We start from the raw sequence: 27,378 nt of genomic DNA, 5'->3' as shown, positions 1-27,378 counted from the left end.
GCGCTCACCATGTCTAGGTGATGTAGGCTTGTGTGTGTGAGTGAAGCATTACCTCTTTTCAGCCTTGTCTGCAGCCTAGATGGGGGCACAGTTGCTGGGGTGTTGTGCACACAGGTTCAACATGGGTGCTGGGAAGGCCGCGTTGGAGAACTGAGGCTCCGTGACGGAGCGCACTGTGAAAGGGTGCCCTCTGCGTGCCCTCCTGGTGCTGATCCAACAGTCAGCCACAGGTTCTGGGGCTCTTTTCTTTGACTTGGAACCAGATGCTTCCTTGGCCAAAGAAAAGAGGCTGGTGTTGCTGAGCTGGAGTCAGTGGGGGTCAGAGGACAGGAAGAGGAGCCGCCTGGCCTGAGGGTGCAGTGAGCACAGGTGGCCTTCTCTTGCCCTGGAGTCCTTGCTTGTGAACCCTGGGCCTAAGCAACCGGCTTTACCAAAGGTCCCTGCTCTAAAGGACAGATTGTTCATACTTATGAAAGGCTCAGCCTCGGGGTCCCTTTGGACACAGGCTCCCAGGGCTTCTGATGAGTCTAAGACCCTGAGGGTCCCAGGGACACACACAGTGTCAAGGCCAGGGCCTGTTGTCTAAGATGAGATTCCGGATGACCTCCTGTGGTTTCTCAGTGACCCTCCATGTCCCCTTTTCTCATGCCCTCCTGTTTACTGTCCTGGTTGTTGACCGAGAATGTAGGCACATTTTTTATCATTGGCCTCTCTGTTTGGGAAACACCTTTTGCCTTCCAGTGGGGTTCACTTAACATACACTCCACAGAACACTTCTCCCCAAAAAATATTTGCATAAGGATTTCTCCCAAGGTCTCACAGTGCTTCCTTAGAGCAGAGATGGAATAACTTAACACTCCTAATTGGTTCTCACTTTCCCGGAGCAGTGCACATTAACTGATGAATCACCAGAGCTCCTGAAAGTGGCTGGCTGCCTGTGGAAAGCCGGGACCTGGGTTAACACAGGCCGTCCCAGCCCTGTGTTCCTCGCCCTCACGCCCTCCCTCCTCCCCAGAGTCTGGATGTGCCACGATGCAATGAGGTCAACCTCAGGCCCTCACAGTGCTGCCCTTCCCAGTGGCCTTCCACAATTGAGGGAAATTTAAAACCAGCTCTGTGGCCCACAGCATCTGCCCCTGTCATCATAGTCCCCCTTCCACTTGCAATGACCCTGGCTGTGCTTATATGTGTTATGGGGAAGGAATGGGATTAGGGAATGGAAGGACAATTCCTTAGAGAGGTCTAGTAAGGGAACTGGCCATGATAGGGGCCTGTCATCTTGATAACGTGGGAAAAGCACTGGGGTTAGAAGTCAAAATACCAGATTCCTAGCTCATCTTGTCCACTTGCTAGCTTTGTGATTGATCTTAGGAAAGAGAAAGAAGCCAGAATTTATTAAGCACCTTCTATATTCCTAGCACCTCACTAAGCTGGGAGGGGAGTCATAGATGTGTTTAATCCACTCCCTCCATACATAGCTCACAGGCTTCTAGAGAGAAAAGCAAACAAGTACAGTGAGGGCAATAAGGGAGATTACACCATTGAAACAGGTGTAATCTATATGTGGGTGACAAGAGTAGCTCATTAACTGGGGAGAACCCTGGGAAGGTGGAAGGTGTGCTACTGGAGAAGGCACATGAGCTGGTTTTCAAGGTGACAGATATACTTGGTAGGGGACCCTTTCTTTCCCCCTGGGGAACAGCACCTGCAAAGGAACATTTGCAGAACTCTTCTCTGCTCCGTGTGTTTGTCAGTGTTAAATAAATGGCAACAGACGTTGAGTGGTGGGTCTGAAGGTTAGACCAGGGTGCACCCATGAATAAGTGCATGCCTGTATTCAGTGGTGAAGCACGTGGATTTTATTCTTTGGGAGCCAAGGACAGGTGCAGGGCACAGCGGGATCTCCAAATGTGAAGAAATCTTAACCTGGCACGGTGTTACACTTACCAGAGGTAGGATTTCACAGGGCGTAGAAGTGGTAAGGTGTGTGGTCACGAGGTCCAGTGGAGAAATATAGGCTTTCAGGCAAGGCACATCCAAATTTGACCTTGAGGTCATTTGACCCTTTCTGAACCTCAGATGTCACATTTCTAAAATTATAAATTAACTTCTGCATTCCACTTGAGTTGTGTAAAGTTTCAATCGAGTTTTCAAGTGAAGCCGCAGCACCCTGTCCTAGTATGTGGGATGCCATTGCGTGCTGCTGATTCATTTCTCCTCAAATCAAACTTACATGAGCGCTGGAGATAAGATAGAGGTGCTTCCTTCATCTTCAAGACAAGGGTCCTGTGACTGAGGGGGGAGAAGAAACGGGGGACTGTTCATCTGAAAAGGACACCCCCTTCTTTTTTCAATATTTATTTTTTAGGGTTTTTTTAGGTGGACATAATATCTTTATTTTATTTTTATGTGGTGTTGAGGATCGAACCCAGTGCCTCACGCATGCCAGGCGAGCACGCTCCCACTTGAGTCACAACCCCAGCCCCTCCCCCGAACACCCCCATCTTGAGCTGAGCCTCCTCTTGCTCCATCCCCCACGTCTGTTTTCCATACGTTGTGCCATGAATTCTCTCATTAGCCACAATGAATGATATTTATTTATTAAGAACACGCTTAGCATTCTCCCAAGGAGCAAGTTAAAGCTCAACTAACAGCAGTAGTTTCTCCACTTAAGGACAGACACACCAAGGAATGGCATACGGGGAGTCTCTGTGTGGAATTTCATATTAAAAAACAATTAAACATTATGCCTGCCTGGTGAGGGAGGAAGGGAACAAATCCCAGTGCAAAACCAAGCTCTGAACCTGGGAGCACAGTTTCTGAATGTTTATTTTGTCAGGTATACAACTGACATGATCGCCCTAATGGGGTGGTGATCCTCATTGAATTGCAGATCGGTGTGAGTGACGGAAATACCGCAGGGACCCAAATAAGTGGTGCATACCGTATCACTTAGGCTGCATCCTTCAGCCAAGTGGAAGTCAGCTGTTTCTTTTTCTCTTTCCCCTTTCCATCGCACGCACACCAACACACACCACGTGAGCAACTGCCTATTCCAGAAGCTCCGAGTGAAGCGCTGATTACCTACCTAAAGCCATGCTGGCTCACCTTTCCAGACTCCCTCGCCTTGGCCCTCTGTTACCTGGGTGCACCCCCGCCCCACCCCCACCCCTATGGCAGATAATGATGCATCAGATCAAGTCTGTCTTGCTGCTGCATCAAGACCCAGATCAATTTATTGACTCTGTCAGAGGGGCTGGGTACAGTAATTGTTACAAGAGAAGAATGGAAAGTGAGAACGTGTCCACATGAAAAATAAAAATGACATTTTGTTCTTTTCTGCCCCCGCCCCCCCCACCTCATAGATCTTTATGTGTTTACACAGCAGAGAGCACTTTATTTAAGTTAATCAGCTGCTTCTACATTATTAATTGTGACAGTTAGGGTGCTGTATGACAGGAAGAGTATTATGGGAAGCATTGATCTCACTCTGATGGTGTGGGCCTGAGCAGGTTTGCTATTCCTGTCCTTATCTCGCTGCTTTGGGGTCCCATCAAATCACATTTCCCTGATTGACAACACAGAATGCCTCCCGTCAATACAATTGATTTTGTGAAAAAGAACAGGAACGTTTTTCAGCTGGAGGTAGATGAATTATGGTGATGGTAAAGAAAGCATTTCAGAAATCTTTCAGTTTGGAAACCTAAATTGGGAGCTAAGGTATTATTATCTTCCACACACAAACATAATTTGTAGTCCCAGAAAAATGATATTAGGAGAAACTTACTACAAGTGAAAATAGATTTAGTCACGGTGAGCAGTGAACCTGAGGATATAATAGCTGTTTTTAAAAGGCCACCTGCTAATTTTTTTGTGGAAAATTTTTGGTTAAGTGCACATCTTTGAAAGACATTTCATTAAAGTTCAACTTTCATGGCTTATACCTGTAGACCCTAACATAAATCCTATGTGAACGGACAAAACTGAGTGGGTGTCATTTGTGACCTGGAAATAAAAGGTCAGCCATTGAATTTATAGCTTTTTTAGTGAAACGAACATAAAGATTCCTGCCAACTGGAGTCAATCCATATTTTAATGTTTCCTAGTTAAGATTATGAAATCAAGGGATTAGGATCATGCTGTTCAGTGAAGGTCAGAAATTAAATGTGATGGGCTAAGTGTCATTCCCATGGGGTAGAAGTTAATATTTCAGAAACCACTGCTACCCCTGGCAGTCCAAAAATGAATTGCCCATGATCATTAGCAAAGGTAAGGAGAATCCCACCATCATTACTAAATTTAATGATGATTATTATATTCATCAACTATATTATTAAATGACTCTGCTGTTCTCCTATAATGTCCCCAAACAGTGATAGTGACTTGATGGCTATCAGATAATTCTCATTTACAATCAAGAACAAGACTGAGGACCATGGATGAAGGCCTCCTTTGGGGAGAAGAAGTTGTGGCTATCTTATTGATATCAGTGATAACATAAAACTTTCTTCTAAGACTAAGAGTTGGGGGAAATACAGATCTGGTATTCAGTATGATTCACCAGTACAATTTTTTTAAAGATAAAAAAAAAGAAGGAAAGCAACGTGTATTTCTCTTTCAGATTTATATGCCCTAAAAGGAAAAAAGTTCATTTTTCCAGATCTTTTTCTTCCTCATATTTTTAGAGCTCTGGATTCCATCTACTGTGGATTTTTATGAAGGGGGAGAAAGACTCTTTAAATGTCATTATAGGATGACTCAGACACATGTACCCCATACTATTTTCAAATCCATTTTAAGATGCCAGTATTTTTTGAAGTTATAAGAATACTGTATGCTGAAGCTGGTTATTTCCTTAAAGATTATCTGCTCTGGACCCTGTCATCTTTCAGATATTGCTTTAAGTATATTTTAGAATAAAGTTCTTATCACTTTTCTAAAGTAGCACCTCCAAATAAGTGCATGATTTCTATTACAAAAGTCTTCTATAAAAGCCCAGTACCCATTAAACTGATCCCAGTGCTTTGGAATCCTGAGGAACAAAAGCATGATATTCAGATGTGCATAGACTCCCACATGGTATCGAGTGTGCGTGCATGCATGTGTGTGTGTTTGTGAAAGGGAAGCCTGTGCTGCTGTCTCTTTGGTTGCACATTTTTTTTCTGTCCTTCACAGTGCAGACAAAGGTTAAAATTCTCATCCACCTTCATGGGCAAGCACTTTAAAGTGCTTCTGCATGAGCCAGGGAGTAGGGAGGACCTTTGATTTAAAGTTCAACATTTACATTTGTAATTTTGACTAATTTCTGTGCTTGCATTAATTAAATTGAAATTGTTTAATTAGAATAAAACTAAAATTGATCATTAGGATTAATTTAACCTGATAGGCTTTGTGTGCCTTTCTAGACAAATATTATGAAATATAGTGATAATGAAGCAGTGAGAGATCTAATTTCACATCTTATAATGATTTTAATATCTGTCAATTGTTCTCTCTGGTATCTGGATAGTGCTGAATGCTACTCTTTGTTACATCATTACCATTCGGCTAGAGCCATGCTGCATCTCTTAGTTGGCCTCTACCCCAATATTTTTTTCTGTCAAAGTCTAAAGATGGACCAGATTCTCTTCACACCACCCTCCTAGTAGCATCATGGTTGCCCTTTCCCCTGCCCCACCAGCTTCCAGGAAGACAATTTGCTTGGCTCATCCCCTGGGCTTTGCATCACAGTGACCTTTGTAAACCAAGAGCTGCTGGATGAAACTCCTTATGGAATTCACTAATGCTTCTCAGCCCTGAGGTCAATACTGTCAAAAGTGGACTATCTCCTTGCACCCCTTTCTGGCTGCTTAGTTTGCATAGGAACCAACTACAGAATTAAGCCCCAGAGTAAGATGGGAAATTCCAACCACCTGCTAACTCTAAGCTAGGTTGAAAGAGAAGGCCACTCCTAATTTGCTTCAAAGAAATAGCTTGCTCTCTTCATCCACTCCCTTCCAGGGAGCTCTATCAATCGAGCCTGTTTACAAATTTGGTGCCTTCTGTTACTTAAATAAAATTATAGAAGGATGAGACTACTATTTTACCAAAAGATCCGGTAAAAATTAAATAATATGAGATCGAATTACCTACCTACACATCAAGAAATGCAGAACGTTTTTGAACTATCAAATATCAAATTATTTTGTCTTCAAAACAATTAGGATCCACATGGATAAATTAAATCCTTAGGAAAAATCTACAAACCATTTGAGTTTCAGATACCTCCCATCCACCATTTTCCAGTGTTGTTTTAAAAACAATTACTATTATTTGTTAAAATTATTGGTTGCTATTATTTGTTAATAATAATAATAACTATTTTGGCAGTTATGCCTGATTTGTTTCCTACAGTAACCCTTAATGTCAGGGATCCAAAGAGCAGTGGAGAATGAACCAAAATTATTTCAATATTTATGAAAGAGAAATATAAAAAAAACATTTGGGATTTGACCAATGTGGGGAATATGTTACCTGCAAATTATCATATTTTTGTAGATTGGTCGATCAGTCCTGGGTAAAGACTGAGAAACTGAGACTAAGAGCTGTGAGTCCTGATTTTGCCCAATCACCATATCTAAACTGATGTCCCAAAAGAATCCAATGTTACTGCTTCTCAGCACATCATCTAATCAATCCCACTTTTATTCATGTTTTTTTTCCATAGAAGAAACTCCTCATGTTCATAGAAAGGATTTGATTTGGAAGCATATTTACCTATAATTTGGTTTTAAGAACCCCTGGACATTTTCAGCATTTGAACTAGACTGAGTTCAGGGAATGGCGGGGGGGAGTGGGGGGAAGGAATCGAATCCCAGCATAGAGCCAGTATACTTTGTGCTGTTATTATACTAAGATAAGAAAAGTCCCTGAGCTGGCATATAAAGATGAGATTTCTGTCTTCCCCAAGGCAGAAAGGAATCCTTCCCTTCACTTCAAAAACAAAGCATCAGCTCTGGCCTCCTGGAACTGATTTTTGTCACAAGATAGAACACTTTTATATATTGTTTCATTTCCTCCTCTCCACCACCAAGCTAGGATGTTGGTCTTAATCCCTTCTCAACAGAGGTGCAAACTGAGATCTGGATTCACTGTGGATTCTGAGCCCTTCCACCCTTAGCTGTGTGGCTCTTCTCTGAACCTCATAGCAGCATTTATTTTCCAGCCATTTATTGAAGTCATCTCATATCACCCTGTGGAATGCAGCTGCTGAACCTGAGAACTGGGAGCTCCACAACCTATGGGTTGGCCTTGGCTGAGGATGCTCATGTGCAGGGCAGAGCTGCTGTGGTACAAAGAGATGCTTCAGATATAAAAACCAGGGTTCCCCTTAGGCAATGCCCTAAGGGAACAATTACTATTAGCTTGGCCAGTTTGTCAGTGATGTATCCAGTCTTGCTTGATAAACTCAGACTCAGAAAGAAGCTGAGAGACAGAGTCCATTGTCTTTTTTTTTTTTTCCTACTGCCTTTCCATTATCATGGCTAGCTTCTCTGAACTTCTGGGCCCTTGCTTAGTGATGAGATTGATTCTCAGCCTCAACCAACAAGGAAATGAGCTTTGCCCAGATTACTTCCCTTTGGGTGCCCCAGAATCCCTCCTTTGGCTTATCCTGTTTCTAGACTCCAAACAGCCATTTCTTCCTCTCTGGCCCACCTTTATTAACTGGACAATCCTGAGCTCTCTTTGACCTCACAAATCTCTGAGTGTTTTGGTAAACATACCATGAATCGCTTTGGGGCTGGGAGCATTTCTCTTCATAGCTCTTTTCAATTTCATTTTAAAGGCCGAAAAAGAGTTTAGCAAACCCTGGTTTTTACATCTGAAGAAAATAAATGTGCATTGGCCACATCCATGAAGAGATGAAAATAACTGAAGTAAAACTTGAAATCACACTGGCTATGGAAGTCTAGAATATACCTCTAGAATCCATGGCTCACCTTTTAAGTATAATGTTAACTCAAAAGCTTTACAGGGAAAATTGAGAAGATCCAGTTCTGTTGGCTCCTGCCCTGTTTTCTCTTTGCTTGCCTCTGTGGTAGATCTGAAGAAACATTTAATACCAACTAGAGCTCCATGCAGCGCAGCCTCTGAAGGGTCTGCAATGCCTGAGAAAGCAGTCCGGATTCCAACTGTAAAACATTCCTTCACCAAGCCTTGGAAACTGGCATACTGCGCCGGCAGAGTTCAGAGGGAGCACATGTAAATGAGGCTCAGTTATAAACTCCTGAGGAGTGTTTTATTTAGTTTAAACCTGAACTTGAACTCGTAAACGTGTTCCTGGAGAACAATACAAAAAGGCTGATGCAGTCAAACAGGAAGTCATATTTTAGCTCAGATGATTCACTTCTTTAACAGAAAGAAAAATCTTGAAGTGTTTTTTAATTGAACTGTCTTCTAGAAGAGCACAAGTTGGCATGTCTGCAGGATGTTTGTGATTGCCGAATCAGAATGAAAGTGAATCTATATCACTTGAACCTGCCACATTCTGGCAAAATACATAATAGGATCTCCTATCCATATGGTCATTTAACAAGGAGAAAAGATCATGAAGAACTTATAAACATATGACTGTCATGTAATTCCTAATTGGTGTTATTAAATGATAATAAAGCGACTGTAGAAGTGTAGGGCTATTCCACACTAGCACTGTGTGGTGTGTGTGTGTGTGTGTGTGTGTGTGTGTGTGTGTGTGTGTGTTCTGAGTGGATTCCTATATCTCAGTTACTGATAGAGCACTAACCAAATGGAATTTATCAAAAACCAAGAGAGAACAAATTTGCTTGTATGCTTGATTTTAGAAAACACATTCTTGAATCTGTCTTCAACAATCTTTGCTTGCATGATCTCCTCCATCTCAAAAGTCATTACTAAAAAGGTAAAAAATAAATTAAATTTTCCGTGTTAGAATGATATTACCTCTCTCCAAGAAGCAAATCCCTTCCAGGAAAGCCAAGTGGCTGTACTAATCACATATGTTACGTACGTGTCCAAATCACTGGTAAGACCCTTCAAGAGACTGTGGATGCAGGTTTGCAGGAACTTCACCTTGTACCCACCCAACTCCATCGAGAAACTACCCACTTACATCCTGGAGATACTTAGAAAGAATCTAATTATTTGTAATAGTGAATATTGCTTGGTTGTAAATTTAATCTTCAAATTTAGAAGGAAATAAATCCAAACATAAAAAGCATTTGCTATTTCAGCATTAAAAAAAAAAAAAAATACCGTCATTTGAAACTGCAACTCTCCCATGTAAGTTTGTTTTGCAAGTCAAGTCGTAACAAAGACAAGTCTTGTTGTTAAAACCTAAATCCTACCACATTTTCAGAAGGAGGAGGAAAGCATTGTTCACCAGTTCCTGGATTGGGCTTTCAGGGACACACTACGGAAAAATCGATGTTTTTAGCCAGGACTCCTGACTCAGATGAAACCCTGACCTCCAGCCCCCATCCAGATCACACTGGTGCTTCCCATATGATGCTGCTTACTTAGATTTTAGGCTAATATTTCAAAGCCATTTTGCGTTTTATGTCCTCCCTCAGATGCTATATAACTGGTATGATACTGAGGCCTGGTGTGCAGAGAAGTTAAGTTGGACCCCTGATGTCCCACAGTGCAGGGTTTAGGTCTCAGATCCCATGATCGGACTTTTCCCATGGTCATGCTCACTCTAACCTCAGTGAGGGATATGCCCAGTTTCACCCCAGTTGGCGACACATCTAACACTGGGAACGAGTCACAGACAACCAAAAATCTAAAGCAAGGTGAAGAAAGGTAAAGGAACGGAATCTGTGTAGTACAACCAGAGAGGTCTCAGGAGGTGCTGGGCCCCACAGCACCAGGAGCTGGGCTGGGGTTGGTCCAGCACCCATGCCTGGCAGTCCAGCCCTCGGTCGCACCTCACTGTCCCCCACTCTCTGTTCTCATGGATCTGAGCGCTGCAGGGCTGCAGCTTCCTCCACATTCTGCTAGGTTCCGCCTCCCAGCCTAACTTCCATGGCTCACTGTGGAAGCCTCTTCCAGCTGCTCAGCGAGGTGCCTGGGGCTGGCAGCTCCATTTCTCCTTCACTGCCTTCTCCTTGTGGTGAATGGACCAGAAAGGACTGTTGGTTTGGACACTCCTTGAGAGGGCAAGGGTCTGACCTCATTCTCATGGGAAGCTCAGTCACAGGTGTGGAGGGAAGGAGAGACTTGGAGGAGGAAGGAAAGGCGGCCAAAAAGGAAAGGAGAGGGACAGGGACAGGGCACAGAGAAGGGTTAAAGTACAGAAGAAGCAAAGACCTATGTCTGGGGCCAGGGGTGTGGGAGTGGGGGCGGTATGCAGTGGGGTGAAGAAGCCCAAAGAGGCAGATGCTGCCCAGCGTTTGGAAGGTCTCCCTGGCTGGAAAGGTTAGACTGGGAATCTGTTTCTGGCAAGGGAGCGACTCTTCTGGAATTGTATTACAGGGTGTCTCTTGGAGAATTTCTGAAGCCACTGGACTTTTCACCATAATGTTGTTCTTCCCCTTTTGGACTGTATCTACCTTCACAGGGCAAACAGTCAGACCTCATGATGGATCCGCTGCGGCCTGAGCCGTGTTTGGGAAGAGCAGGAGTGAGGAAGCACACAGTAGAATCATTATTATAATGGGGCCACGCTCTGCTGAGCGCCGACCTCCACTCCCACGCCTCTCTCTTTAAACAGAAAGGTTACCTCCCTGGGCCACCGTTGGGCCAACCCCAAGTGTGACTGTCTGCACTTGTTAGACAACAGGCATTTAATTAAAATTGGAATCCAATGTGTAGAAAACATACATTTTTTCATTTCATAGCTCCCCAGGAAACCATATTCCCTTCCTTCCCCACTCCCCACAGTGCTCTCCCTGCCAAAAAAAAAAAAAAAAAAAAAACTAGGGAAAAGATGATTTTAATGTGAAATCAAAACTTACAAAGGGCTGGGCCGCTCCTTTATTTTTGCCTTTGGGGCAGACATTAGGCACTAATGAAGCCAGCATTGTGTCTTGAGAGCAGAGCCAGCTTTTTATGGCCAACTTCCCAAATGGAGGAGAATTCGTCCCATCTCAGGGCATGAAAATACAGCATTTAATGAATCTATAACTACAGGCTTTGGTCTTGCGCTTGTGTGATACAGGGGGCAGCCTGATGCCTCTTGATATCTTGTTGGCCTTTGTGGAGTCAAAAAAAGTTAAAAAAAGAACGGATCATAAACATAAGGCCCAAGGTGAGAAGACAACCGCCAAGCCCGGCTGTCACCGCCTCTCCCACAGCCCAGCATCCAGCGCACTGTCTGGGCTCCGCCCAGCACATCCGGCAGTGCCATCCTGGCCCAATAGATGGGCGCACTGGACGAGTTCATCGGGTCCTTGTCCCCTTAATCTCCACGCTGCACCTCAGATCTCAGGCAGCTTCCGTGGCGCGGGCTCACTTTAATGGACAGAATCTATTTTTCATGAAAAAGCAGGAAATAAGCTGTCTCTTTCATAAAAAGATTTACAAAATGTAATCATTGTTGAAATATTCCCTTTGAACTGCCGTGTCCACGGGGGTCTCCGGCTCCCAGAGTCGGGCTTCATTAGAACCTCCTCCTAAGCGGCTCCAGAAGGGCAGGTACGCTGGTGGTGCCCGGCTTTGATGTCTTGAATGAATGAAAGAAAAGCACAATAAAAAAGAGCTGTTGATCAAGCATAAAATACTCTTTAAGCTGACAGAATAGCAGCGTTAACACACCCTAAGCTGCTTTTAGTTTTTCCCTTTTTTCCTCACATTTTCCTGTGCTTTGTGTACAGTGGGGGTTTGTATTTTATAAGAAGTCTCTGATCTATGTAGTATGCCATTCGCTAACAAAAACCAAAATAGGATTGTTTCTGTCCCACTTGGTTGCCTGACTACTCCTTCCCTCCCTCCCCTTTCCCCCTCACCCCCAACCTCCGAGGCTCAGTTAGCCTTGCAAGGCAAGGGCCCAAATGCCTTTCATAAACTTGAGCCAATTCCTTTTGTGCTGTTGGTTTCGCTGCTCTGATTTTAATACTGCAATTAAAGACAGATTTTTATTTTCTCAAGAACTTTCTCTTGCCACTGGGGAAAGGGAACTGACGCAGCTGCTACTTTTAACTAAGAAATTTTATCATTGAATAAGAGAAAGTGCCTTGTTACGTGATAACTTTGCTAGGAAAATGGTCCTCTTTAGATCTCAGGGGGATCCTAAGGTCCCAGACCCATTTTATAGTTAGAGAACCTGTCTACTCCAGCTTTCTGGTTTTCTATCCTTGCCCCTAACCGGGTATCATCTCATCTAATCCCCACAGACGGATAAAGTTGGTATCTCCATTTCATAGAATGGAAAACTGAGACTCAGAGGGGCTGACTAGCTTCCCTAGGGTCATCTAACTAACCCATAACAGTGCTGGCGCTAGGCTTCCTGTAATGTGGACTTCAGAGCTCTAGATATTTGCACCATGCACGCAGCCCTCCAGTTAGTCTTCAGAGCAATGCCAGTGGGTCATAGTACGATTTTTAATCCGTAAGTCTTTGGTTTCGTGAGGTAAAAGATTAATCGATGAGAACATAAAGGAAGACCAAAAGAAAAATTGACTTGGTGGTAAGGAACACCGGGGCAGCCTGGGATATGGTGAAAGATTCCGACCTTGGAACACTGTCTGCATAATTGGATTGTGTGTGCTCTCAAGGTTTGGAGGTACCGGATGGCTTATTGGGTAAAAAGATTAGTGTTTTCCCATCTTGAGGTTTGAACCAAAACGGAGGTCTTGGCTGGGAGCAGCGAGTCATTCTCCAGGGAGCGGTGGTTTGGACAACGGCTCTGTGCTCGTAGCAAGCAGGCAGTGGTCCATGTTACAGAACTGTTGCACATGCTGCTGACGCGCTGGGCCACGCTGGGCCCCATGCAGCAGCTCCTCTGTCGGAACTGCCTGGGACGGATTGTGAAGTCTTGTGTTTCTCCAGGGAGCGTGCCTGTCATTTGGGGAGGCATGAGCATATGGTGTGAGTGTGGATATGGCCCTACCGGGCCAGGAGTCACTCATCTAGAGGCCTTGCTTTACCCTCCTTGGGTGAGAGATGCCTGGCTTTGGGAAGTTGTATGCAGCATGTTTCTCCTTGCTTATTCAATGGTGTTTGTCAAGCACCTTGTGTGCCGGGCATTGTGCAGGACACTGGGGATGCCACACCTGAGAAGGGAGACATCTTAAGGAAAAAAAAAAAACAGATTATTATAGTTCAGCCACCATGACAGGTGAACCCTGTGGGTAAAGTCCCCAAGAAGACCTCTCAGAGGAAGGAACATGTAACTTGGAACCCAAGGATGAGCAAAGTGCTAGAAAAGCCAAGGAAGAGGCTCAGAATGTTCCAAGGCCCAACAGGGAGAAAACACTTGGCTCTGGGGATCTAAAAGAAGTTTAACAGGGCACAAGTGTTGAGTACAAGTGGTGGAAAGATAAGGCCACTAAGGTGAGCAGGGCCACTCACAGCCCATTAATGTTTTAATAGTTTCCTGTACAATAAACAAGTCTTGGTTTAGAGTTATTGAAAACAGGCTTTCTTTAATTAACAAAATAAAATCAGACAAGAAAAGTCACCACAGAGATCAAAGCCCAAGGCTGGCAACACCAATAACTAACACCTGAGTATAGCTTGCCACTCTCTTCAGGAGGAACCCATGGAAGCCAACGCCTTCCTCTCACATTCTGCATCCAACTGCAGAATGGCCCTCACAGCCATCCTCTGGGCTCCCGGGAACAGGGCCGGCTTTACTTGGAGTCACACAGGGAGTCAGTGGGAAGAGTGGGCCTGAGTCTGAGTCCTTCTGACAGTACATATCAGCCTCTTCAGTTTACAAAGATCCTACTGTGAGGAAAGCAAGATTTCTGATATTGGGAAGAGTATGGAAGTCTAAAATCCAGCCCCTTCTTCCTGCTAGACAATAAAATCCTCAAGAGCAGGGACCATATGTATTTTATTCACAGAATCCCCAGAGCCTGTATCTCTAGCACCCAGCACACAATCAGCCCTAAGTGTTCACTGAATGAGTGACTAATGCTCCCAAGTGGTTGATACTAATGGGAGAAGCCTACTCCCATTTACTTCCATCTTATTGGAGCGGGGAGAGGGGACTACCAGGTTTGGGGCTGGTTTGCCAAGGACAACTCATTCATAATCAGTAGTGAGCTTAGTTCATCCAAATAAGAGCAGGAAGCCAAAAATAGCTAACTGGATTAGTGTGACCCAGCAGAGGTAGCCTTGAGAGAAAAGGCAAAATGGTGACTGTGACTCATGCAGTCTTAGTTAGCAGCATCCTCTTTGGGGGCCGGTGGGGAATTGAGCCTGGGAGGTGGGGGAGAAGCTCCCTGTATTTTTGTGTTTCCGTTTTATGTGTGTAAATGTCCTTAAATAACCCACCTTGCCAGGAGAAGAAAGCAAAGTGTCACACCCAGTTCTGGATTCCACATTAACAACCTCCTTCCGCAGTGTTAAACTTTGCCCTTGAGGCCTTTTGTTTAACTTTTTAATTTGAAAAACAGATTCTGCCCTGTCACAGTCTGTTCCACAGCACACCCCCACCCCCAGCACCCTATCTTTTTTTTTATCCCTCTTTTGGTTCAAGTGAAAATATAACTATCTCAGACAGACATATTTCTTTGTGTTTTTAAAATGTGCATCCTGCCCTCTCTGTGAAAAGCTATAAAAGGCTTTTTCAGAAGTTGCCCTACACATTGGAATGTGTGTCATTAGTTAAGGAGTTGAGTCCTTTGGCTTCTCCAGCCTCGTCTTCAGTACCCTCATGACCCAACTTTGGAAAATGGTCTCAGTGACCTAATTGCTCTCCATGAGGCATAAGAAATGAAACAGATTGGCACTGTCAGATTGGCCTGCCATCCAGGTTTCCTGTTTAGGATGCAGTCGGATAGATACTGTTTGTGGTTCCTAAAATACTGTGAGTGTTCCAAAATTCGGGCAGAATGGGATTCGAACTTTCATGGAGCTGTAAATTAAGGGGCGGGAGGTGTGATGAAACTCCATAGAGAACTGTGAAGGGAAAAAAAAATGTCGCACTGCAATGGTTAAATGAAATTTTATAAGCACATTCAGCGTGGAGCTGTTTTGCATTACATGAGTTGAATACCTTAGAGACGCCACATCTGCAGGCACTTTATTAAATCCTTAGTCAGCACTTTCCAACCTGATGAGATTACTTCTTCATCTGACTGGAGAGAAGGAAAGCTGAGCTCTTGTCCCGGACTGCAGATTTCTTTTGATGTTTCACCTTGAACACTGAAAGAGGACAGTTCCCCCCTCCCACCCCCAGTACATCGCAAGCTGTAGGCATTGGGAATGTAACTGACTAATTGTACCCAACCAGAGACTTTGTGGGAGTGTGGATTTATGGACCTCCAAAACAACTGTAGCTGAATGTTCCTGAGGGGAAAAAATAGATCAAAGCTCTGTGTTTACTTCCTTAATGTAAATGTATCAAGATAACATCATCCGATATTGTATTGTAATATTGCAACTTACAGGAGATAAGGGACAGAGATTCCTTTGTAGTCCATCTGGCTACAGTAGAATAGATTAAGGGGCTATAAAGTATAGAAGGCAGAAACCATATGAAACCTAAGCTTATGTCAGTAAACGTCTGAAGAAGATTTTTTGACTCTCCATAAATGAATTTTTTTTAATGTGTCAACATTTTCCCAGTGATTTGCTATTCAATCCCAACAATTTAACAATCTCAGATTTCTTTTATGTATTTCCTGTATGGCCCAAGAAGAACATAGGCAGAATCATTCTTCAATGAATGTTTTGAAACTTTCCCTGTTTGCTTAATGAAAATTAAAAGAAAATATCACACAAGAAAATAGGCTTTTCCAAAAGTTGTCTTGTCTATCTGGTGTTTCTGCAGTTCATGGAAGTTCACAGAAGTCGAGAGGCTTAATCCATGTGTGGCTGTCACACTTGTCACAGAAAGATTATGAGAATCTTCAAGTGCAAACTGATCATTAGGAAATTTGGTGGAATGGATGAATTTACTATTATTTGAACTGTTATCTGCTATTTCTGCCAAAGAAAGAAAGAAAGATTGGTTCCTGGTGTGGTTTCCCTGACTTCCCCTTCTGGAAGATCCTGGTCAAGTAGCCGGGTTAATTGTCATGAAGATTAGTGTGATGTTGAAATAAGTACTAATGGTCAAATTACAGGAGTAAAAAAGTTGAAGAATAGGTTTTGGTTTGGGCCTGAAAGGGTTAATTAAGGTTTTTTCACGGGTTATTAAAGACCCCCAACCCCTGCCTCAGGAGTCATATTGACACCCCACCACAGGGCAGCTTGGCTCCTCTATTGACATGTTGCTGGTCAGAACACAATAGCCTTCTGTCTGCAAATCATTGCTAAAATCATCTCAAGGAAAGAAAGTTCGCAAGCTTTAACGTTAGACAAAAGCCCAAGAGTTGCAGCATGCAGCTCAAAAACCCAGAGTCAGCAACTTCTATTGATTAAAAACTAACCTTTAAAGTAACTCTGAGAGTGTGTGGTTAGCATTTAAATTTAAACATGTCATGAGTTGATTTGTGTTACTGAATACCAACTCAGAAGGAGTAACATTCACATCGAATTTTTTTTCCTAATTCCCTTAAGCAGCTAAAGTATTTCATGAAATGTCAATAGGGCAAAAAGAAAAAGGGGAGGGGCCCAAAGCTGGGCCTTGTAGTTTTCTTTCCCATGCAAATATTCACCCCCCAAAAGAAAAGTGTGGAGAGTGAAACACAATAATTAGTCCTTTGTCTAACTTTCCCAAGTGCCAGAGAAAGACAGATTAATTAAATATACAACAGTGTTGGTTTTTGGAGTGGGGGTCTTGCTTGCTGTGTAGGTCATAAATTAGGCAGAATAAATACTTCAATGTGTTTGCAGTGGGCCTGCTACGTCAGAACCACTGGAAGGTTGGTGGGAGGAGAGCGGAGGGTTTCTTGCTAATGATAGTCACGTCTGGGTCTGTCTGGTTGCTCTTAGCAACCAGACATGATGTAACACCAGGATGAACTTGAACTTGGGGGACTTGAAAAGAGAACAATAGACCAGAGCAATCAATAAAGCCTATTTCAGTGAAGGATTACAGAGCTGCTCTGGGGTAACCTTGTCGGCAAGGCACATACTGAATAGTAAGATGTGTGAAGAAACTTTTTTTTTTTTTTTTTTTTGCTTTGCTTTTTAAGAGAAGTGCAGAGGCACTGCAGATTTTTGTAGTGCCCTGAGGTCTCGTCCAGAGACAGTGGTATGGAAAACTGCTCCCCCTGCCGACTCACTGAGTCCCAGGCCTTTGCTTTAAGAATTAACCGGTCTGTCACATTGAAGAAGTCTGGAATTTTACAACTGCCTTAGAAAGTGTGCAAACAGAAATTGTGAGCATTGTTTGCCGCACTCAGAGTTTGAGAGTGTTCTGTTAAAGTGTGAATGCAGTTCTAACATGGATCAGCATCCGCTATTTAGGAGAGGCCTACTAAAAATAAAAACACTTTGGGGCCTGACTCCCTCTCCTTCTTTTCTCCCTCTTCTTTCTTTGGTCTAGTTAGATGTAGGCCATGTGTAGTTGCCAGAATGATTTCCTTTCAGGACACAAGAGGCTCTATTGTTTTCCTCAAAGCATGTGGATGAAGAATAACATCAAATGATGAGCACTTGTTCACTTTAGACTGAGGGTTTTTAAACTCCTCTGGAAATCAAAGGTAGTTTGTGTAACCAGGAAATCTTACACCAACCTCCAGGTAGCTCTTTTTTTAGCCATTCTTCAGCCAGTCCTGACTTTACCTAATGGAATCTCTTAGACAAGGCCAGGCCTTCACCTGACTGAATCATCCACACATGACCCACTCTGAGGCACTTTTCAGTGACTAATGACAAATGCAGTGAATTTTTCAGGGTATTGCCAGAGGAAAGTTGGCAAAAGCCATATACTTTCTAATTCACTTAAGACTCTGATATTAGTCTGTACTTGGTCACTTTGTTTAGCGAACTTAACTTTCTTTGCTGACAAAGAAATACCGGCAGATAAAGTAATGTCCTACTGGAGTATGACTCAAAGCTAATCATCTATGGGTTCATGAAAGGAGAAGGTAGCTGGGCCCAGACATGGAGACCTTTAAATGCTGAAAGGAAAAAAGCATGGCCTAATTTACCCTGTGGATCTAGTGGCAGTTACCAAGGCGAAGTCTTGCTCCTTTTTGATGATTATGTGTCCTTTCTGAAAATATTATTTTAGAAATATTGGACTAAAAGAAGCTTTAATTTATTTCCTGAAGTCGACCTCACACACATACAAGGAAGCAGAGAGTAAGAGAAATGAGTGGCTTTCCCTAAATTACCCTGGAGATGACCAAGGGCTTCCCCCCCTTTACCTCCTCTTGCTCATGGCATTGTTGCTAACACCTGTGCCTGCTAAAGAATGCTGCAGTCACACTGTGAGCACCCAATGCCTCATTGGAAAGAGACACTGAAAATCATCCAAGTCACCTAGCCATTCATTACCCCATGAAACCTCTTCTTTCTCCCATTCTCCATTCACTCAGCTCTTCTTGGGTGAAGATATTCTGTATACCAGGCTGAGAACTGAATGAGAAACAAGATGGTCAACTTCTAAAATAGGCTGTTTTGCAAACTGGACTTTTGTTTTTTTGTGACAAGGATAGAACCCAGGGCCTCACACACACCAGTCAAGCGCTGTGTAAGTGAGCTACACCCCAGCCCCACAAACTGCCCTTCTAACTGCACTCTTCCTTTTGTCTTCCAGTCCTGGTACCTGGGATAAAAGTTGCAGCGTCCCACCATCCACCAGACAGACCACCTGACCCCTTCTCAACTCTGTAACATGGACGCAACCTCAACCCAGCGCGGTTACAACTTCACTGTCAGTGGAAGGGGAGAAAAACCGATTCAAATCAACTTGTACATGGAAACAGCAAGCATTATGGTCAAACAGCAAAGGCCATAACCTTTCGGGATTTTTTTTTTTTAAATACTTTAGGGACTGTTGTAATTTCTCATATGGTGCTGGAAATGGTTGGGCTTTGTAACATTTGGAGTGTTTCCGTGGTAGCGTGAGCATTAGGTGATGTGGCTAGCGGAGGACTACCCTTGCTCACTGACTTCCTGCTGTAACACACTTTCCTTACGGAGCCTGGCTGTTTCACAGTATTTCATGAATTTACCCACACAGGTGTGATCCTTCTTGAGCATTCAAGAGGCACATGGAGAACTAAATCTTTTGTAGTAGCTGAGATCTGCAATATATAACTTACGGGACAGTCAAAGGGCAATGTTTTTCTGTAACATATTGGAAAAAGAAAATGCAGTTATGTTCCTTTTTTATTTTTCTTTTAGTTTGGTTTGGTTCAGCAGTCAGCAGTTAAGTATGTAACATGGCCCGCAAGGACAATGAATCCACTCACGTTGCAGAACAATTCCGAAAATGGCAAACTACTACTACTATTCAGTTTTTTAAAAGTTTTGAAATGCTGCACTTACATTAAAAACAACAACAACATTTTTCAACAATTTCAACAATGACACAAAAATTCACATGGAAATGGGGAAGATGGTCTGTGTTGACAGAAACTGACAGGAATCAATCAAAACAATCGAATTTTGAATTGAGTAAAGTGCAATTTCATTGGATAGCTAAATATCTTTGTAAGATAGAGATTGTTGAAAATTCTATTTTTGTTTTTCAAGTCCTTCCACCCCAGGACTCTAAATTATTGGGGTAAAAAACAGCCTTGCAAGAAAAAAGGGGAGCTATTTTTGCTTTTTATGTTTTTTATTGTTAAACTTGTATCCCTTTAAAAACTGAAGGAAAATTTAAAAAAAAAAACAAAAAAACAAATCTAATGGTGCTTTTACCACAATATGTTAACTACATTAAATGCTAATTAATTATTTTCTGTTATCAAAGCACATAACTAAAATGAAATCATGGTATCTGTTAATTTTATAAGCTAGAAGTCATTATAATGAATTATGCCAATTCTGAAGATTTTTACATGTATCTGGCAACATAGGATTTATCAGTTATCAGACACCTCATGGTACCAGAGATTGTCCAGAAGTTTTAAAGACCTTTGCGTCCCTGAACTGGGCTATGGGAAAAAAAAAATAATAATAATAATAATGAAACCAATATGACACAAATGCTGGTGCCCATTCAGATCAAGGGCACTTGTTAGGGAAAAACAAAGTTTGCACCCCCCAAATGTCCTGTATCTTATGTAAAAAAGAAAAAAAAAGAGAAAAAAAAGAAACAAACAAACAAAAACAAAAAAAAGTGCAAGTGATTTTTCTACCAGACAGCGAAGCACCCCTTTGCTTCCCATGCAACTTCAAGAAGGTTCCCTAAACTATACATATATAAACGTTCTGGTTGGCGGCCCTGCTGATCAGAGGAAGTCTCTGCATGTTCTAGTGTTAGTAACTAATTTTTATATAGTTAATGTAGGATAAAGTAGAGTGCATTAAGACACAATATGGTAACCCTCCTCTAGGCACTTGCCTTTAAACTTTGTTTTCAGCCCTTCAGAAGGGTTCTACTACTGTCCTATACAATCAAGTAACTGAAATTCTTGGGAAGACACTTTGCTCCTCATCTTCCCCCCCCCCAACAATGTTGTTTTGTTTTGTTTTTTTTCCTTAATTTGCACGAAAACAAAAAATTCCATATCAATGTGCCTTGCCCTGGATAGCGATTATTTGTGGAATTGTTGCACATGCTCCTCTATTGAAAGGGGTTTTTCCCTCGTCAAGCATTTGGAGACACTTTTTGTAAATGTGACTTTTATGTCAGCCATCGTCAGTTTCAACATCTAGAACTCAATAGAAAGTCAGTTGTCCCGCAGATAGGAGTAGTCGTTATTGTCCTGTGTGGTCAGTGGCAGTGCATTGCTGAGATCTGTAGATGCTTAGAATGTCAGTATTTTGGATGTTGCTGCATTTTACAATTTATTTGGAGTCTTCCTTATTTCCCCCCCGCCCCAGATATATGAAAATATGCAATACCTGCTTATATCATGTAGAAAAAGCTTAGCAATTATTAATTTTTCTTTTCCTTTTCCTTTTTTTTTTTTTTTTTTTTTTTAATTTGACCAAAGTCAGTGCTGCACTTGACGCAGTGTGTTTTAGGTGTTTGTCTTTGTACTTTTTGTGATTTTTGAATGCACGTGCGCAGGAAGGGCTCCTCTTAGAGAAGCAGTCAAACTGTGAAGCACTAAGCTGACCCTGCTTCAAGCAATTTTGTTTTTACAACTGTTCCTTTCACAAGCAAGCCTTAAAAAAAAAAGAAAAAAAGAAAAAAAAAAAAAAAGACAACTTCCTTTTTCTTCAGCTCCCACACCCCATTTTTCTTAGCAGACTGCAGTCAATCCACATTCAATAAAAAGTATATAATGCCCATTTTTATATGCACGTTTTTAAACTTCCAAGTTCTGAAAATTGTTTACTGGTTATCTCTATTTAAGGAAAAAAAAATAAAATAAAACATTTTGGATTTTCATATGTGTCTGATAAGTGGTTGAATAGTCGTTTGGCGCTGTTGTATGGTGTGATTGTCAGTGTACGGTGTCACTTCCTATAGCCAGCCAGCATACTTTGCCTTCCCCTATAGCACTTAGCTGGGCATTACTTTATTATGACATATGTGCACTAAAAAAAAAAAAAAAAAAAGAAAAGAAAAGAAAAAAAAGGAAAAAAAATTTTAAAAAAGGAAGAAAAAAACAGAAAAGAAAGAAAGAAAAAAAATAGCAGCTTTCAGTGCTTCACAGTGAAGGGAAAAAAGCCTAGACAAACATTTTGTCAGAACCTTGCAATAAGCCAAGGTATTACCAGTAAATTGGTTGTATATACAATAAAATTGCACCCTTTTTTAAAACAAAACAAACTAAGCAATAGTTTGGGCAGTTCTAGTTGTTTTTAGTGCGCATGTTGTAGTCATGACTGCAAAGAGAGAGAATAAACTGCCCACTCAGAAGATATGTAATTTGTATTGTTGTATAGTTTTATTGATTACACTGATTTATTCTACCCTATTTTATAATGCAGGACTTTTGTAATGTTGTTTAAATGAGGAAAAAATTTCTGTCAAATTAGCCTAGTGAAATTTCTGATTGTTCATTATAAAGGCAGCGTTCATAGAATTGCTTTTCTTTCGTTTTTCCCCCCCTTCGGGAACTGGATTTAAGTTTAAAACTTTCCTGTTTCCTTTTTTTTTTTTTTTGTAAGTATTTAAATACAGTTATTTTTTTTTCCTCTCAATGGTATAGCATATTCCTATGCTTGAGAAGTATAGGTCTACTGAAAAACCATTGTAAATGGACTTTACAGGTATGCTGTATTTTTGAAGGTATTTTGTTGTTATTAAGTTTGATGAAGCTAAAATTAGGGAACTCTGAACAGATTTGCAGGAAAAAAAATGTTTTAAAGGCTTTAAAACATTAGGGAGGCAGTCTAGGGTGATAACAAACAGGGGTTAAGTATTAAGTACACTAAGTTACATTTTTGTTCATGTTCCATTGTCCAGAAAGCAGCAGGAAACTGTAGTTCAGTGTGATCAAGCAGGAAAAAAGAAACACCAACAATCGGGAGTGTGTTGCTTTTTAGATTAAAAGCTGAGCAAAGATGTTTGAGGAAGACTTTGCTACCTGGGGTGTGCAGACAGACAGACTGAGAGCTATCAGCATTTGAAGGCCCAGCCCTCCATTCTGAGACACATTTGAGTTTTCTCGCCATCAAATGGCATTAGCAAGATTGGCAAAGATAGTCCCTCAAGTGACTCCATGTTTTTTAATTTGGGAACTGAAGTCAGAGGCACAAACACTAATTCTCATCATTTATCAATGTACTTTTTCTTTTGGCCCCTTCCCTTGCTACCATCAAAGGCTTTTTTTCTGATCCTTCCAGGGTAGAGGCCCACCCCTATTGCCACTCACTGTCCCCCATCCTCAGCCTTTTTCGTCCTTCTGAGCTTTCTGTTTCTTCACCCCCTGGCAGGACAGTTACTTCTTGTCAGCTCATTCCCTACCCTGGCCTAGGTCCAGGTGGGCTCCTGGGCGGCCTGCGGGGCTACACCTCTTGAAGCTTGTGCTCTTCATTTTCTGACAGTTGAAGTGTGAAGGACCCAAACTTTCTAGTCACTCATTCAGTCAGCCCACAGGAATATGCAGGACCCATCTCAGAAAATCTTGTCTTTCACCTTTTCAAACCCTGATCCCCGCATGCTTTGATTCTATTATAGTGACCGTGCCAGGAAGTACTTATGAAATCTGGATTAAGAAAAACATTTGTTCCCCTGTGATTGTTTTTTGGGGGGAGTGGTTTCTAAGAATGTCATCTAACATACTTTACATCCATGTCTGGAAATATCTTTGTCCACAGTGGTGGTGGTGGTGGTGTCTCTCTCTCTCTCTCTCTCTCTCTCTCTCTCTCTCTCCTTCTCTTTCCTTTCTTTCTGTTTCTGGTTGGCAGGCCTCCATAGGACACATGTAATACACAACCGGCATGGTAATGTAAGGAGAGCGTCAGGGGCACCTCAAAGCCCACCCTCCAGACCTGTCCTAGGTGGTCTCAGAAGCTGCTCTGCCCGTGGGCACAGCTTTCATCCCCATTGGCTGCCGAGGCCATTTTGTCTTGAAGTCAATGCATGTACTTATTGTCTGACAGTCCACCTGCTCTGCCTTCTCCACGTCCAAGGCTGTGCATTTGTCTAATTAGTGTCATGTATGTTTCCCTTTTATTTTTTCCGATAAAAAAAAAAAAAGCAGTGGGATGAAAATTGCTTTGATATATAGCAGGTAACATTGAAGCTATTCCATAGCACTTAACTGTAGTGAATACTGTGTCACCAATTCTGAGATCAATTTAATGTTTAATGCAAATCCATTACATGGTGCTATTACAGGCTGACAAAATGATTTACACAAATGTGACAACTTGGGCTCAATTCACTCTGCTTTCCAACAGTGTAAATGCATAGCAGTGTTTATCTGCATGAGAACTATGCACTAATCTATCTGAAGAAAAAAAAAAAAACTATATCAACTTTGGTATCTACTTTCCGTTTACTTCAATCCTTGCCTTTTTGGTCATTGTTATAATGCCAGCTTTAGGACAGAAAGAAATATAAGAAAACCAGCATAATACCTGATATATTAAAATGTAGTGCCTGTGAAATCTGTATTATATTGCTCTTCTGAAGTAAGATTTTTCTACACCGGTAGCCTTCGCTGTCTGTCAGTCAGGACCTCTGGTATAGGTGATGTAAAATAACCGTACAATATTAATGCATGCTATCCATAATGCTTAGTGAACTGTATGAATATTACTCAAAGTTATGTTAGTCTTTTTTTCTGACTTGGTTCTTGTCAGCTAGGTTTAAAGGTATTTCACTGAGAACGCAAATTCTGTCTTTTCTTGATTTCGGTTGTTTTCAGTATTTTGGAGGTATACATTGACTTAAATTCAGTATTACTTATGTTTTGTTTTCGGGGGTTTTTTTGTTTGTTTGTTTGTTTTCTTTTCTTTTCTTTTTCCCAGGGGCAAGCATGGGTGTTTGGTTTCAGAAATCAGTACCTGGCAAGATTTTTTGTCTCAAAACTACCATTTGAAGTTCAAGAACTCTGCTCTGAAGCCACTCTGAGAACATTTCCAAGTAAGGGACATTTCCTTGACCCTTTGGAAGCTAGGCTGATACAGAAACATTTTCTCAATGGACAGTGTTCGGCCAGGTACCCATGCTTGATCTGTCTTCACACCAGACCTTCTCACATTAAAGGAAAAAAAAGAAAAAAGAAAAAAAAAAACTTTAAGAAATCACGTGGCTATTTAGTTTCATGCACAGTTGCAATATTTTCTTCAGAAATAAACTCTGTACAAACTTTGGGCCCGATTCATAAGAAAAAGAAGTTTGCTATTAACACGGGATTTTTTTTTAAATATACTTTTTTGTTCTAAATTTGAAATGACTTGCTTCCCAAATTAAATAAATTTTATCTTATTTTCCTCCTAAGTCAGACTTTTATTCCCCAACGGGTTACATTAAACAGACACTAAGGGCACGGGGTATAGGGAAAATATCCCAGTAATGCTCAGAAAGTTAAGGGGGAACCCCCCGCCCACAGTTGAGCCAGCCCATGAGGTAAGACCTTCCTTGTGTGCTTAGTTTCCCATATGGACTCACTGAGCAATTTGGTTCAAAAACCAAAATTTACAAAATGTGTCTGGACCCTAGAAATATTGGGTGACAGTGCTCCCTCTGATCTAACCAGAGCACCTTCTGGTAGAAAACACCCCTCTGCTTATACAATGTGAACTTTCATATATCTATAGTGGTTCAAGGACAGTGTCCAGCAAATTGGGACATCATTCCTGCTGCTTGATGCTCAGTTTCTCAAAATGACAAAAGTATTATTTTATCTTTGACTGTATTTGTGTTATTTTTTAAAAAAAATTTTAGTGTTTTTCTTGGTAATAGTCTAATTTTTTTTAAAATATCTCAATTAAAGGTCATAAGGTCACTGGCCACATTGGGATGAAAGTGTAAAAGAGCTGCCAGCTCCGTTTTTTCTCCCTAGTTTCAGACCACAGTCTGTGTACCACAAGGGCATTTGGTAGCCTTGCCACTGAAACACTCACATAATAGACTAGGAGTCCATGGGTTTCCAGAAGGTCCTTGGGAAGATACCCAAGGGCAAGTCCATGGTGCCCCTACCCGCCCTGACCTATCCCCAGAACAAGTCCACTGGAGACTTTTCCCACCACACATGGAAACTGTCCACTCAAAATACCTCCGATTTTCATTTCAAATTGTTGGGGTGAGGAGATTAAACACTTCCAGTGGTGGCAAAAGAAATCTATTGTGAAACTGAACTCCCCCCGTGTTAATAACTTGGTCTGAAATTCATTTTTATGAGCCGGGCCCCCTGTGCCTCTAGTATACTTGTATTGACTCTCATAGTTACCCTTTTAGTTTTACTGTGTTCTGTGAAAATTTGTAATTGGTTGAGAATCACTGTGGGCGTCCATTCTTATTCAACTAAATCTCCACAGGGTTTTTGAGCTGGTGTGGATTAGTTTAACTCTTGTATTCAACCATTAGTGCTACCACCTTCTCACATTACAATACAATTACTGGAAGCAAGTACTGCATTTCCTATGCAACAAAAAAGGAAAAATAAAAAATTGCTAATGCTATGGAAGCTGTGTTGTCATTTGCTTTACACCATGCCTGGGTCGTTGAGTGACAGTTATGGTGTACGCTGGATCTTCTCCCAGAAACAGTCTTTTTTGCACCATAGATCTGTGTTAGCCTTGATGGCTGGCTGGCAAATAGTGTCCTTATCGGTGTTCTAATGGGTAGTATTGTTTTACACCTAGTAGGACAAATACAGGACTCCCTGCCCACGTAGTACTTAGCATGTGCCTGATAACTGTTCTAAGGGCTCTCTGTATGGCATCAGTTAGGGCCCAATCAGGAATCAGGAATAGGGTTCCCTAGGTTTTCCAACAGGGGCCTCTAACATAGCCTAAATGTTAATAAAATGGAACACAGCCACCAACCATGGAGCTACCAACCAAAAGTGGGTGACCAGAACCTAAGCACTGAGGAGCAACACCACTGATACTTGGATCATTTGAGGAGGGGTGGGATGCCACATGGCTGGTACTCAGACCCCTGAGAAAACATGGTGAATGGTGCTAGAACCATCCAGGGAACAAGGCCAAGAGTACCCGAACTTCTGAGGAGGCAAGGCACAGCTGGTGAAGCACAGCTGGTGCTGAAAGGAGCCGGAGGCCATGGGTACAACTGAGGGTTACTGTTGCTTTGTGAGTAGGACCTGAGGCCGAGAAAGCCTTTCCACCTCTCCATACTCCTCCCGGTGCCTGCCAGTGCCTCTCATTGGCTGCATCTAGTGATAGCCACCCAGCAGGGAGTCTGGAAACTATACTGAGAGGAATACCAGTCCCAACCCCCAAAAGCAGCAGAAGGGTGAGCTTGGAAGACAGAGATAGGAAGCAAATAAGCAGCACGTGCATCCTAATCCATTTAGGACTCACCACCACCCTGTGAGAGAGATACTATTTTTATCCCCTTGTTACAGATGAGGCATAGAGAGATTAATAGGCAGAGTGGGATTCAAATTCAAGAATTCTGGCTCCAGCTGCCATCCTATCATCTCCATAACATATTCATTCCATTGTTTACTCAAAAAAAATACTTATTGAGTGCCTACTGTGTGCGGAAAACTATGCCAGGGGCCAGAAACAGCAAATAAATAAAGACTGGGTATT

The 27,378-nt window shown here is 42.1% G+C and overlaps 1 protein-coding gene across 4 annotated transcripts in view; it reads left to right on the top strand.

Moving 5' to 3' along the window:
• The window catches only part of Nfia (nuclear factor I A), a 356,002-nt gene extending 329,717 nt beyond the window's left edge, over positions 1-26,285 (top strand). For all 4 annotated transcript variants that reach the window (XM_076860285.2, XM_076860282.2, XM_076860283.2 and 1 more), the window contains one exon: positions 18,839-26,285. In XM_076860285.2, the coding sequence (XP_076716400.1) occupies positions 18,839-18,856 (18 nt within the window). In that variant the 3' untranslated portion in view covers positions 18,857-26,285. The remainder of the gene's footprint in view (positions 1-18,838) is intronic.
• Positions 26,286-27,378: the final 1,093 nt, after the last annotated feature.

Source organism: Callospermophilus lateralis, chromosome 7 (assembly GCF_048772815.1).
Source record: "Callospermophilus lateralis isolate mCalLat2 chromosome 7, mCalLat2.hap1, whole genome shotgun sequence".
In the NCBI taxonomy this organism is placed as follows: Eukaryota; Metazoa; Chordata; class Mammalia; order Rodentia; family Sciuridae; genus Callospermophilus; species Callospermophilus lateralis.
The sequence above is the reverse complement of the archived record's forward strand: the minus strand, read 5'-3'. Positions and strand labels throughout refer to the sequence as shown.